Source organism: Sceloporus occidentalis, unplaced genomic scaffold (assembly GCF_023333645.1).
Source record: "Sceloporus occidentalis isolate IW3139 unplaced genomic scaffold, rSceOcc1.0.p SCAF_7, whole genome shotgun sequence".
NCBI classification, from domain to species: Eukaryota; Metazoa; Chordata; class Lepidosauria; order Squamata; family Phrynosomatidae; genus Sceloporus; species Sceloporus occidentalis.
Window position 1 is genome coordinate 61,605,002 of NW_028316987.1, and position 14,527 is coordinate 61,619,528.

Consider the following 14,527-nt stretch of genomic DNA (forward strand, 5'->3'; position numbering starts at 1 on the left):
AAAATCAGTGGACTGAACTGTTCCTTGGTTACTAGGAAGCACACATGCCATGGATGCACTACAGAAGGTCATAGTTAATCTACCATTTATTTTTTTCTGGATACTTGAGCTTCAGAGAAAACTTTACTAGTGCACCAAGAAGGCATTTGGAAACAGCCTTTGTTTATGTGCCTAACTTGACATGAAGTTAGGCACAGTACAGACCAGCACTTTGTAGGGCTCCCAAGACCTACCGCACGCCGCACTGCCATTTACACAGGGTGTGCAATGATGACATCCATGGAGCACCACGCCCAAAAAGTTTGGCGCTGTGTGAATGTCATTGTTGTGTGTGAGCATGCTAATGGCACCCCACACACAGTGGAAAAAGAACCCGCTGTGAGCAGGGGTTTTTTTAAGCCTTGCGGGGGCTGCAGCCTTTGTCTGCTGCAGCCTCCATCCGGGGCAGAAAGGAGCGGTGTCTGGCCACCCCTTTCTCCCCACCTGTATCCCATCTAACTTGGTAGAATCAAGCAAATTTCCACTGAATTAATGGTACCATGGTGAAGGCCTACCCAATTTTGGAATGTAGTTACTGTATATACAGAAAGTCACTGAATTTGTGCCAAATGAAGTAATTAAACTGAAAGTTATGAAACTTGGTAATAATGGCAAGTGTGAAATAACGGTGCAATATTCCTTTAATATGGCGGAGACATCGGGACTTAGCTGACAAGACACTCCTAGAGTCTCTTTTGAAGGCCTACGGAGTGGCAATAGGTGCAGCTAAGAATTCGTTCTATGCTGCACGTATTGCGTCCGCGGAGTCGCGTCCAGCAGAGCTGTTCAGGGTGGTGAGAGAGCTCACTCAACTGGCTCCCCCCCCGAACCCATTATTGGAGCCATCTAAAGCCTGCTGTGACGAGTTTAACAACTTCTTCGCGGATAAAATCTCTCGGCTAAGCGCCGATCTTGACGCTGTTATTTGTTCAGAATCAGGAGTAGAGGTGTCCAGTGCTTCCGTGGACTCAGTTATACTGGATCAGTTTGAGTCTGTTAGTACCGAGGATGTGGACAGGATCCTCAGCAGTGTTAGGAAGACGACCTGCTCTCTTGATCCCTGTCCTTCATGGCTGGCAGTTCAAGGGGGAATGGCGACAACAGAAATGCTGTGTCGCATTATTAATACATCATTCAGGGAGGGCCTTTTTCCATCGAACTTAAAAACGGCCATCGTAAAACCTTTATTAAAGAAGCCCTCCCTTGACCCCCTAATTCGAAACAATTATCGGCCTGTGTCACTGCTGCCATTCTTAAGGAAGGTGATCGAGAGGGCGGTTGCCTCCCAGCTGCAGAGGGTCTTGGAGGATACGGATTATCTAGATCCATTTCAAACCGGCTTCCGGGCGGGCTATGGGGTTGAGACTGCCATGGTCGCCTTAGTCGATGATCTCCGTCTGGGCATGGACAGGGGTAGCGTGTCCCTGTTAGTGCTCTTGGACATCTCCGCGGCCTTCGATACCATCGACCATGGTATCCTTCTGGATCGCCTGAGAGAGTTGGGTATCGGGGGCACTGCTCTGCAGTGGTTCCGTTCCTACCTCTCGGGTAGATTCTAGATGGTGGAGCTGGGGGACTGTCGCTCCGATAAGAGGGCCCTTACATCTGGGGTCCCTCAGGGAGCGATCTTGTCCCCTATGCTATTTAACATTTACATGAAGCCGCTGGGAGAGATCATCCGGAGATACGGGGCGCGGTGTTATCAGTACGCTGATGACACCCAAATAGTCTTCTCTGTATCTCCGACTGATGCAGTGACTAGGGATGGCATCTCTCCGCTCAATGCCTGTCTGGAGTCGGTAATGGACTGGATGAGGGAAAACAGACTCAGCCTGAATCCAGAGAAAACGGAAGTACTCGTGATAGGTTCTCCTGGTCCTGGGAAGGAGGTTTGTCCACCAGTCCTGAATGGGGTCATGCTCCCCGTAAAGGACTCAGTTCACAGTTTGGGGGTGCTCCTTGACTCGTCGCTTCACCTGACTTCTCAGGTGGATGCGACAGTTAGGAGCACCTGTTATCAGCTTCGGCTGATACGCCAGCTGCGTCCCTACCTCGACCGGGGGGACCTTGAAACAGTGGTGCATGCACTGGTAACCTCTCGACTTGATTTCTGCAACGCGCTCTACATGGGGCAACCCTTGTACCAAGCTCGGAAGCTGCAGTTGGTTCAAAATATGGCTGCTAGGCTGGTCACTGGTAGCTCCATTGGCTGCCAATCCGCTTCCGGGCCCAATACAAGGTGTTGGTCGTTACCTATAAAGCCCTAAATGGCTTGGGCCCAGAGTACTTGGAAGACCGCGTCTCCCCAAACAATCCGCCCCGCACACTCAGGTCAGGGGGGAAAAATCTTTTGAGTGTTCCCAAGACAAAATATGTACTAATGGCGCAAAGGGCATTTTCTGTGGCAGCCCCGCAATCTTGGAACGCCCTCCCTGAAGAGCTCCGCTCAGCCCCCTCCCTGGAGTCGTTCAAGAAGAACCTAAAGACTCATTTATTCCGTCAAGCTTTCTCCCACATGTCCTGACTGTTTCCCCCATGTATTGTGTGTAGTATTGTTGTATTGTTGCATTGTATTGCATTGGATTTTTTAACTCTCTAGTAATGTTGATTGATTTTATATGGATTTTAATAGTTATGCTGGTTTTAATCGGGGTGTTTTATTGGGATGTCTGTTTTTAATCTGTATTGTATTATATTTGTATTGCTTGTAAACCGCCGTGATCGTAGGAACGGCGGTATAGAAATAAAATTTCAATCAATCAATCAATCCTCTGTTGCAGACAACATATTTGAATATTCTATCTAACTTCCATTATCACTCCCTTTATTTTTCATTACATTTTAGACAAAAGAAATCTAACTATAATGCAAATACAGATAAATTCTGTTTATTATCAATTAAAAAATGCAAGGATTCTTATTTTTCCTGGTCTTCACTTATTTATTACCATTAAAATCCCCAAATGCTAGGTATTATGTACATATTTTGATACCTAAATTATCCACCCCAGTGCATTTATAGGTTGATTATCCCTTATGCAAAATGTTTGGGACCAGAAGTCTTTTAGTTTTTGGATTTTTTCCAGCTTTTGGAATGGATGCACATACATAATGAGATATTATGGAGATGGGACAAAAGTCTAAACATTAAATTCATTTATGTTTCATATACACCTTATACACATAGTCTGAAGGTAATTTTATATTTTAATACTTTGTGTACTCCAAACCATCAGAAAACAAAGGTGGCAATATCTCAGCCATACAAGAAAAAAGTTTTGGATTTTGGAGCATTTCAGATTTTGGATTTTTGTGTAAGTGATAGTCAACCTGTAATGAAATCTTTGCTGAATATTTTTAAGACATACGCATACTTTGATCAAAAGCAGTGAGAATTAACAAACTTGATTCCAAGCATTCACAAGCATGTTAATCAGACCTCTCTAGAAATGCACTGAGTTTATAATTATGAACCTTTAAATAATATATATAAATACACTATTAAAGAATAAAGATACACAGATTTTCATCTTGGATTTGATTATTATTTTTATTATGTGATTATATGTAAATTTGTGACATCTTTGCTTTCCAGAAATGTTTTAGATGAGTCGTAGTTAAAAAATTCCACAATACCTTCAAGTTTATTCCTTAATTCTCTGTCTTAATAGTGTTTCCTCCTGTCTACTCCCTTTTTAAACAAAGAATACTACTTTTGGCAGTATCTGGCAATCTATTCCTTTTTTGCATTATATACAGTTTTTTGCAAAGTGAAACAAGCTAATGATAGTCATCAACTTCAGAATAAGTACAGTGCCTGCAAGATGGATTACAGAGAGCTAAAACGTGATCCCTGAAGCTAGTAAATGCGGTAAGCAATCAATAGAAATGATAGGAAGAAAATCTCTAATCATGTAGAAAATATAACAGTAACTGGTCAAAACAGAGAAAACCTGACTCCAACTGTAGAAGCCCTGTTCTTAACAATGAATTGGAATAGTATAGCATTCATTCCATTCAAGCCAGATGTTCCAGTTTGACAAAATGAAATATCATTATTTATTTATTATATTTATTTGTATCGTGCACTTTTCCCAGTACTGTGTCTCAGAGTGGCTTCACAACATTAAGAAACAATTAAAACATAGAAAAAAGTACAATTTAAAAAGGAATTAAATTATTGCAGTATTAAAACAGATAGTTATTAAAAGAATAAAATACATTTTAAACAGATAAAACTTTGTATATAAAAATTATCAATTTTTTTAAGGCTTGAAATTTAAATTTTAACTTTTCTAGATTACTAAAATAAATGTTTTATGGGAAAGAGTTCAGTTAAATATCTTCAAGCCATTCAGCTCTAATAATAATTTTGTAATCTGGATACCATGGTACAAAACAATACTCAGAATGATGCCATAACTCTGCTTTAAAATTTCAAGATCTAAAGCTATCTATTCCCCTGACAACAGATATGTGAAGATAAATGGCAAACAATAAATGGAACTATGGTTGCATCCACTCTGCAGAAATATTCCAGTTTGACCCCACTTTAACTGCCATGATCAATGCTATGGAATTCTGGGAATGGTAGTTTGTTGCAGCACCATATATGGCTATAGTCAGATGACAAACTGTGGGCATATCACTAACTTTTGAAAAGCTTGCATCAAATTTCTAGATAAAAAAAAAGGGGGGGGGAACAGAATGAAGGGCATCACTGTAAATCACAAGTTTATTAGGATTAATCAAAGGAACAAACATCTTCTAACTATTCCACGGTCTATCACACTGCATCTCAAAGTTTTAAATAATTTATATTTTTCCTGTTAAAATTATATTTAAAATCCCATTGCAACAGGGGCATTTCATCTAGCAAATGCAAAAACAGTACACAACATTATAATTTCTAAGAATATTCCCAGCTGAATGCATATAGATCTAAACTGTGTTCTATGAAGAATTTTGGAATACAAGAAGGCACCAGTCAGTTTGGGGAGCAACAAAAAAGGTAGGCCAATTGTAATACTATCTACTGTATATACTCATGTATAAGTCTAGAAATTTTAGTCAAAAAATTGACCCAAAAATCCTAGGTCAACTTATCCACGGGTCAAATGTAAATATTATACTTTAACTCTTATTAAAAAGGGAATGATCCCATGGTGAAAGGCAAGAGTGCAAGCTGTCCTAGAAGCACTGACTTCCATCTACTCTCTCTTCCATCCAGCCTTTAGTGCGAGTTAAAACAGTTATACCTCCCATCATTTTGCAGGTTCTTTGGCATTGTTTTCTTTTGCTTCATCATTTAGATCTTTAACCCCTATGTTTTACCCCCGACTTATCCAAGGGTCATATCAAAATCCATAATTTTGCCTCCAAAACCTGACCTTGACTTATACATGAGGTCGACTTATAGTTGAGTATATACGGTACTTCCCATTTAGAAAAACATCAATTTTGGCAGTTTATTCCAATATATAAAATTGCATTTCAGTACTGAGCAAGGTTAACAAAACACACAACAGAAATAATCCCGTTTCAGACCACTTTAACTACTCTGGCGCAATGCTAGGGAATTATGGGAACTGTAGTTTTGTGAGACATTTAGCCTTCTCTGTTAGAGTGCTCTGGTGTCACAATAATCTAAAACTCCCAGGATTTCCTAGCACTGAGCCAGAGCAGTCAAAGCGGTCTCAAACTGGATTATTCTTGTAGTGTGTTTTGGACCCAGTTCAGCTCAGCTGACACAAGGACCCAGGGAAACACAGACCTTCTGGATATCATCCAAAGCTAAAACAAACCATGGATTCTTTCTCTTGTCTGTTAACAGAGAAACCAGAGAAGAGAATAAAAAAGATAAACAAACCATGGAGCAAAGCTGTGTAATTTGTTCAGTCATTCTTGCTACAAGCAGGAGATTGGGCCAATATGCTCTTCATAACCAATAAACCAGGATCTCCATGGATCCCTGGCTATATAATCTTAAATGTGCCTTTCAGTTTTTATAAGTGACAGAATCTTTTATGCCCAGGTCAAGGAAAGTATTTTAAAATTTAAAGAAGTTCATATTCATGTACACATATTCTATTCATACTGCTACCATTCATACAATTCCATTAGTGGCTTTCAAATACATAAAACCATTATTTCTTTTACTAAAAAACAAACCCTACTGCTACTGCTGCTGCTATGGAAGACCCTATCTATGTCAGTTTCCAAATGGCATCAGTAGACTGGAAGCAAAGAGAAAGCATTTATACAGTTTTAAAAGTGTATAAATGTACACCTTATATCAGAGATGTACAAGTTCATTAAAATAACAATGGTTAACAAACTGCCCATTAATGTACCAGTTTGAAAAGAATAGCTTTTAAGTGCTTTTTTTTATTACAGGTTGCGTATCCTTTCTCTGAAATGCTTGGGACCAGAAGTGCTTAGGATTTTGGATTTTTTTGAACTTTGAAATATTTGCATATACATAATGAGTTATTTTGGAGATGGGACCCGACACTAATCACCAAATACATTTATGTTTCAAATACACCTATACATAGCCCCTGAAGGCAATTTTATACATAATGTTTTGAATAAATGTTGTGCATGAAATAAAGTTTTGTCTACACTGACCCATCAGAAGGCGAAAGGGTTACTATTTCAGCCACCCATGTGGACAATTTTGGAGTATTTCAGATTTCAGAATTCCAGATAAGAGATACTCAATCTATACTGTTGAATGAAGTCTAAAAAGAATTGATAAATCTAAGCCGGAATACATTTATTTACCTCAATACCTAAATGAAGAAGGAAGAATGTAATACTTTCCATGGCTAGGAATGGATGAATACTGAAAATGTCCATTTCAGAAGTGCAAAATGTATTAGGACAGGGATTTCCATAACTGTTCTATAAACCATCAAAACAGGAGAAGGACAATTACAACTATCTGTCTGGACTTCAGAGAGAGAGAGAGATTGCATGTAGGAAATCCCTATCTAGCTAAGGAGGAGGGAGAAGAATTCAAAAATCTTCCAACATATACAACCAATGTACCTCCAGGAAGAGGCTTCAAGCTAGTGAACTGTAGCAGAATGTAAAGTAATGGTGGGAGACAAAAACTGGTTCATTTTGTCACCTAAACCAATGTTACTCAAAGTAGTGATCCCTGGAATGGTTCTGGTCCCCAAGTCATTGGCTACCAGTCTCTGGAGAGCTTCCAGGAAAGAAAGAAAGAGTTACAGTCAATAGATACCAATACGGTACCTATCACCAAAATAATTGTTGATCGCTCCTTTTTTCATCAGATAGTCTGAGAAGGACTGATATAAATGACATGTTGCCCATGAGAACTGTGGCAATTATCACATGTCTCATTATTATTATTATCATTAACCTTTATTTATATAGTGCTGTAAATTTACACAGTCTCATGCCAATCTTAGGAAAGAAAAGACTACAAGTATTTATGTGCCAGGCAGAAGAACCAAATGCTTATGTCTCATTTTCCAGGTATACAACTTTAGCAACTTCACAGATACAACCACTGCTTATACATGTACGCTGAAGGTACTGCATTTATTACCATTCAAGATGAAAAATAAATTGCTGGTGATTCCCAATGCTGTCACAGATGTAAAATCCAAACAAGAGTTTTAAAAGGAAAGTAACTGTGAACCTAAATTCTATTTCTCATTGGTAAGGGAAGCCCGAAACCACATAAAAATGTGATTTTCCAGACTGACCTCTACATATTGATGAAAGCAACAGTTGTATTTCCTAGAACATATACAGTACAATGTACCTCTTTAGAAAAAGAATCCCAGACAAGAGAGAAAAATCATAAAAGAATGCACTGATTCTTCTTAGTAAGATACACTGTCGCCACTTCTAACCCTATACTATAACCTTAAACTCAGGATCAGTATCAGTTACCTGCAAAGTGTCCATTGTTGGTGTTTAACAGGGTTAAGAGAAGAAAAACACAGCTTACTTTTCAGTTATACTGAATTAACTAGCACCATAATCCAAAACACCTACTTATTATAAGATCTATTTATAATATACATTATTCCCAAATAATCGTTCAGAGAACTGCAATCTTGTTGTTGTTGCCATGTGCCTTCAAGTCATTCCTGAATTATGGTGACCCTAAGGGGTTTTCTTACCAGGGTTTGTTCAGGGATTTTCCCTTGCCTTCCTCCATGGCTGAGAGTCTGACTTGCCCAAAGTCCCCCAGTGGTTTCCATGGCTGAGCAGTGATTCAAACCCAGACTCCCAGTGTCATAGTCTAACACTCAAACCACTACACCACGCTGACTCTCTTGAACAGAAGTCTACACCAAATCAGTCCTAAACAGTTTTACTCAGAATAAGTCAAACTTAGTTCAACTGGGCCAAGTATTCATAGGGTTGCCCCCTACAAGGTCTGGCAGCTAGAATGATATACAAACAGCTTGGTTAGCCACATCCAAAATGTTTGCTGAATCCAAATTTAAGGCAGTAAATCTAGCTATTATTTAATAAAGGTACCAATTTTATTATAATTTCTTTATATCATAATCTTACACTCTCCCTTTAAAGACAGCTTCATTATTTCCCCCCTTACAACCTTTCTGTGACAAAAGAAGTTAATTCATTTTCCATAACTGCTCCATACATCTTTGAAAGGACACATCATTCATAGGATGATTTATAAATGTATGTAAATCCCCCATCGCAAGGAAGTAGCTCATCTGCATAGCTACAATACTATCTTGGAGATTTTTCCTTCCACAAAATTGCCACGAAGAATACTCTTCTACTCTTCATCTAGCTAACAGTACTTGTCTTTCAGTGCATTGATCACGGGTACATACAGTATTGGTCATATACCAAAATAAAGACACAGGCTGAAATATCCTGTCAAGTTTAATCCTATCCACAGATACATTTCTGTTGTACCTCCTTCATCAATCAGCTTCATGTGACAAAATGAGTTCTCTGTTAATTAAAATGCCTACTAGCTTGACTTAACTCTGGACTTACTTCCTCATTTTAGCAGTTTAGGGATCATATGAACTCTCTTCCATGTGAAGTTTCAGAGCAGACAAAGGAACTTAAAATGCACATTTTCAACCATCTCACACTTCTCACATGAAATGCTGAAACATGCTGCCTGTATTTCATAATACCAACATTTATTTCAGGCCCTTTTAATAGAGCTCTGTGAGTTTTCCAAAAGAAAAGGGCATCCAGGGACTGTCTTAAGACTACACTAGGAATTACTGCTGCAAGGTAACAGTTTACAAACTTAGTTGAACACTTCTGTTTACAAGTCAAACTAGTGTTACTTAATCATAAGCACGGCATAGCCAACAACTGTCACCTCTAAATAAACTGGAAACATGGCTGTTCTGTGTGTGTGTGTGTGCACTGCTCTTCCACAAAGCCCCAAATCCAGTATACTGTATACCTTCTAAGGCTGTTTAATAACCACAACAGCTTTCATGTAACATGAAGTCAAACATCTAGGTATCCTGATCCAATAATCTTGATCCATTATTTATAGCATATAGCAGTTAAAAGGATAAAAAATTCCACATTTTCAGGTTATAGATGAAAAATAAGGCATGATGATGAAAGAACTGTTTTCATTTCCACTTTGAGGATAGTAGTTATCAAAAGATGCAGTTATACAATTCAACTCCTACCAACTGTTCCTATGGATCTTCTCTCTTGTTTACCAGGCTTTTTAGTCTGAACAGGGATTCCAATTAAAAGACTCTGCCAGCCCAAATTACAGTCCACAGACAACTATAAGCATAAGTGCAAAAAAGTATAAAACTGCTAACTCAGCACAGATCCCAAACCATTCCACTTCATCTTTCTTAAAGTCCTTCGGGAAATGCCACCAAGCTCGATACAGTTACTTTGTGTAAAAGGATAAATATTTCATCAGCAGCGGTACTTGAACAGTAAACACAGATTAGTAAAAAGTAGTACTCACACAAACCTAAGAGAAGTTGTTAAAAATTAATCTTTAGTTGATGTGAAACACCTAGGAGTAATCTTCATACCTCAAAATAACCCAGTCATATGGAATAACATTACATTTAAGTATATATACCAGATCAGAAGATAACAAATTCATGAAAATGCATTTAATAATAGTAATAATAAAATCTTTATTTATATTTGCTGCCTCTCCCCATGGATCGAGGCGGGAGCACAACAGATAAAATCAGCATTGCAATACATAGATTTTCACAAACTCACAAATTCCTACAAAATTTGAATTTGCAGATAAAGACTTACTTCTGTTCCTCCTCTAAAAAGAAAACTCCAAAGAGCAATGCATTTTAACATAGCTTTTCCAATCCAGGAATTTTAGAACATAGATAATACTTTCATAAAATCAAGAACATTTTAAAATCCTGGCTTGAAAAACTGCCAAGTGTTCAGAAATGTATTTTTTAAAGACCAAGCAGTAACCTTACAGATTTAGCTCCCCAGCTTCCTTCAAGTTATTTCATTTACATCACAGTCCTGATTTCAACTGTCATGAAGAACATATAAACTGCTTCTCAATGGCATTTCCCACTCAGTGTATGTTCCGGCCTACCATCTTTTGTAAGGTGGGAGAGAAGAAAAACCACAACAGGGTGAGGCATAAGAAGCAAGCATTTTACATTTCTGAGGTAGACTGAATTGCGAGTCCACAAACCAGGGACAAACCCACTGCAGTGGCAGAAGCCCAGGCAGCACAACGTGGCTTTCTGCACATAGACACAACCGGCATGCGCTACCAGCGCTCCATGTTAAGACAACACAAGGCAGGCCCACATCCGAGGCGAGCCAGAAACTATACCGACCGCTGCAGACTTTCAATGATTATACAGAGGGCCAGGGAACTATCACCTTAACTACCTGTGTCCTTTGTCAGGGTGCCAACCTCTCAGGGATACAAAAGACTGAGGACATACATTCCTTCATCCCCTCCCACCTCCCAGCCCTTGTTCTGACTTTAATCAGCCGCTTGACTTTAACTGGGTCATCGGAGCCTGATAAAAATAGGGCCCTGAATCGAGGCTTAATTTGTACTAGGTCTCAGCCCAGAAATCTCTCCTCCTGATAAGGATGGAGTCCTGAAATATTGGTAGTTAGAGAGGGGTGAGGGAAAAGCCCTCTGTGCATGCGCAGAATACATTTACTCACAGCCCTCCGCCTCACATTTGGAAAAGGGCCCCTGAATCAAGGCTTAATAATGTGTCTCAGACCAGAAATCTGTTCTCCTGGTAAAGATGGGAGTCCTGAAATATTGGTAGTTTGGGAAAGGGAGAAAACATCTCTTTGTGTATATTCAGAAATACATTTCCTCCCCACAAAGGAATCACAGCCCTCCACCTCACATTTGGAAAAGGGGCCCTGAATCAAGGCTCAATTTGTACTGTCAGCCCAGAAAACTGTTCTCCTAATAATGAAGGAGTCCTCAAATACTGATAGTTGGGAGAAGGAAGGCCTCTGTCCATGTGCAGAATATATTTCCTCACCATTCAGGAATCATTGCCCTCCAGCCCACATTTGGAAAATCTCCCTGAGTCAAGGCTTCGTTTGTACTACAGGTTGTACCCAATCTACTACACTGTGCCCAGAAATCTGTTCTCCTGATAAAGATGGAGTCCTGAAATACTGGTAGTTTGGGAGGAGGAAAAAGGCCCCCTGTGCATGTGCAGAAATACACTTCCTCACCATTTCCTCACCTCACATTTGGAAAACCGCCCTGAACAAAGCCTTAATTAGTACTATGTCTCTCAGCCCAGAAATCTCTTATCCTGAAAAAGATGAAGTCCTAAAACATTGGTAGTTTGGGAAGGTGGGGGGAATAAAAAGCCTTCTGTGCATGTGCAGAAATGTACTTCCTCACCTCAGATTTGGAAAATCGCCCTGAATCAAGGCTTTAACAACTACACTGAACCCAGAAATCTGTTCTGATGAAGATGGGCTCCTGGAATATTGGGGGTCGAGGGAAGGGAAAGGCCTCTGTGCATGTGCAGAATACATTCCAGCCACAAATACGGCTTCCTATGATGACTATTATTTGGGTTATTTGGATTTTAGTGTGTAGTTTTTTGTCTTATACTGTTTAATCTTGTTTTAAAGGGGGGGCTATGTATATATGGATGTATTTTAACTTGGTGTACGCCACTTTGCCTGGCAAAAAGTGGGATAGAAATAAAATTACAGTATTATTATTATTATTATTATTAGGGATCCACCTCACACTTGGAAGTACGTAAAGCAAGGGGGGGGGGCTTTAAAGCAGTGCCCTCCAATCCAAGCAATCCTTTTCTTCTTTAAATATGATGAAATATGATCCAGTGCCCTGAAGTAAGTCATAAGAGATGATGATGATGATGATGGTGGTGATGATGGTGATATTCAAAGTGAAAACAGAGGCTCCATGGCACTCCCTGCCAGGAATCATTTGCAAACAGTCCCTAAAAGAGTCTCTCTGGGGTCAGTGCAAGGGAGGGGCGACTGAGAGTGTGCAAAGGGCTACCAAAATAAAACACACACAACACAACACACAACTCTGTTGTTCCATGACACCTCCTCCTTCCCAAATTATTAATTGTTCGGGTTTTGTTTTTTTCCTTCAAGTGAAACAAGCCCCATTTCAGGGAGGGCCTTCCAGCCTCTCCTTCAGGAGGGAAGGGGGGGGGGGGGCAAAACAAGAAGCAAAAGGCACACAACTTCACACAGACACACACAAATGTGTGTGTGTGTATATATATATATTCTTTGTTTGTTTATTAAGAGAGGAAAAATAATACCTGAAACATTTGCGAAATGGCACCCCCCACACACACACACACAGCTCCCTCCAAAGGCAACAGGGTTTTTTGTGTGTGTTTCAACAGTACAAAACGCAACACCACAACACAAAGACACACAAACACAGGCAGCAATGTCCCCCCTGCCAAGGGCTTACATTTTCTGGACGGGTTTCCTCCTCTTTCGGCTGGCGTAGGTGACGTTGGGGTTCATCCTCCTGGCGGCCCCCCTCCAGCCTCGGGCCGAAGAGGCTATAGATCTAGTCCCTCTGTAGAATCGATCGATCTATCTATGAGACTGAAGGAGAAGCGCGTCTTTTAGGGAGGGCTGAGTGAGAACTAGGCTCTCTATTCCTTCTTGGCCCTGGGCTCCCTTCCTCTTCCCGGGAGAAGAGGAGGAGGGCGGGAGCCAGGTGCCTGGCGCCGGCAACACCCACGACTCCTCCTCCTCCTCCTCCTCGTCTTCTTCTTCTCCTTCTTCTCCCTCCGGAGACAGGTGCGGAGGCGGCAGCTGCCCCCGAAGCCAGCCCTGCTCCTCCCGGCTCCCTTCTCCTCAGGAGCCAGGCAGCCAAGCCTCCCTTCCTCCGCAAACGCCGCCCCGCTCTCCTCCTCCTCCTCCTCGTCGTCGTCGTCGTCGTCAGAGCAAGGCCTCCTCCTCCTGCTGCTCCTGCTCCTCCTGGGGCCTAGCTTTGGCGCCTCGCTCGCCCCCTCACTGCTGTTGCCCTCCACTGGCGTCCTTTCGGGGTTTCGGAGCCAGGCCAGCCAGCCTCGGAGTCGGCTCTCCCCTGGAAGAGGAGGAGGAGGGAGGAGGAGGAGGCCCAAGCTGTGGGGCGTCGTCGTCGTCAAGGGGGCGGCGCACCGCCATATTGGGGAGGTCGGGCCAGGGAAGGAGGAGGAGGAGGAGGAGGGCGAGAATGCTGAGGGAGAAGGGGAGACTTGGCAGCAGGGGACCACTCTCTGGCCGACATCTGACGGACATTGAGCACAGAATTGCGCTGGAGGAGCTGCAAAGGCCCGCTTGAGTGTCCTCTCTAGGAATCTCTAGGTCCTCCAGGGAAACTCTATGGTCAACATTTGACAGACATTGAGCATAGAATTGCATTAGAGGAGCTGCAAAGGCCCACTTGAGTGTCCTCTCTAGGAAGCTGTAGGTCCTCCAGTGCTACTCAATGGTCAATATCTGCCAGACATTGAGCATAGAATTGCGCTGGAGGAGCCACAGAGGCCTAGTGGAGTGTTCTCTCTAGGAATCTCTAGGCTCCTTCAGTGTGATGTTTGGTTAAAGTCGACCATAGAGTTCCACCGCAGGACCTAGATATCCTTAGAGAAAACATATTAATAAAATCAGTGAATAATCAAATCTGCAAAAGTCAACGCCGCAAATGTGGAGGGACAAGTGTATATTTTAGTCACACACACACACACATATAGATACACACAGCAAACGGCCTCCCATGTTGTCATTGTTGTGTGCCTTCAAGTCATTTCCCACTTATGGCGACCCGAAGGTGAATTAATATGTAATTTATTTTAATTATTGAAGTAATTTAATTCAATTTTAATGTACTGTTTTTGTATGATTTTAACTGTATTTTTAATGTCTTGGGAGAAGGGTGGGATATAAATAAATATAATAATAATATAATTACAATAATTTTAGGAGCTGTAAAAGACAT

At 41.0% G+C, this 14,527-nt stretch overlaps 1 protein-coding gene across 1 annotated transcript in view; it reads right to left on the reverse strand.

Moving 5' to 3' along the window:
- AHR (aryl hydrocarbon receptor) overlaps positions 1 to 13,624 on the reverse strand; it is a 78,619-nt gene extending 64,995 nt beyond the window's left edge. Inside the window, exon 1 of the mRNA XM_089533117.1 lies at positions 13,010 to 13,624. Within this exon, the coding sequence (XP_089389243.1) occupies positions 13,010 to 13,065 (56 nt within the window). The 5' untranslated portion in view covers positions 13,066 to 13,624. The remainder of the gene's footprint in view (positions 1 to 13,009) is intronic.
- Between the last annotated feature and the right edge of the window lie 903 nt (positions 13,625 to 14,527).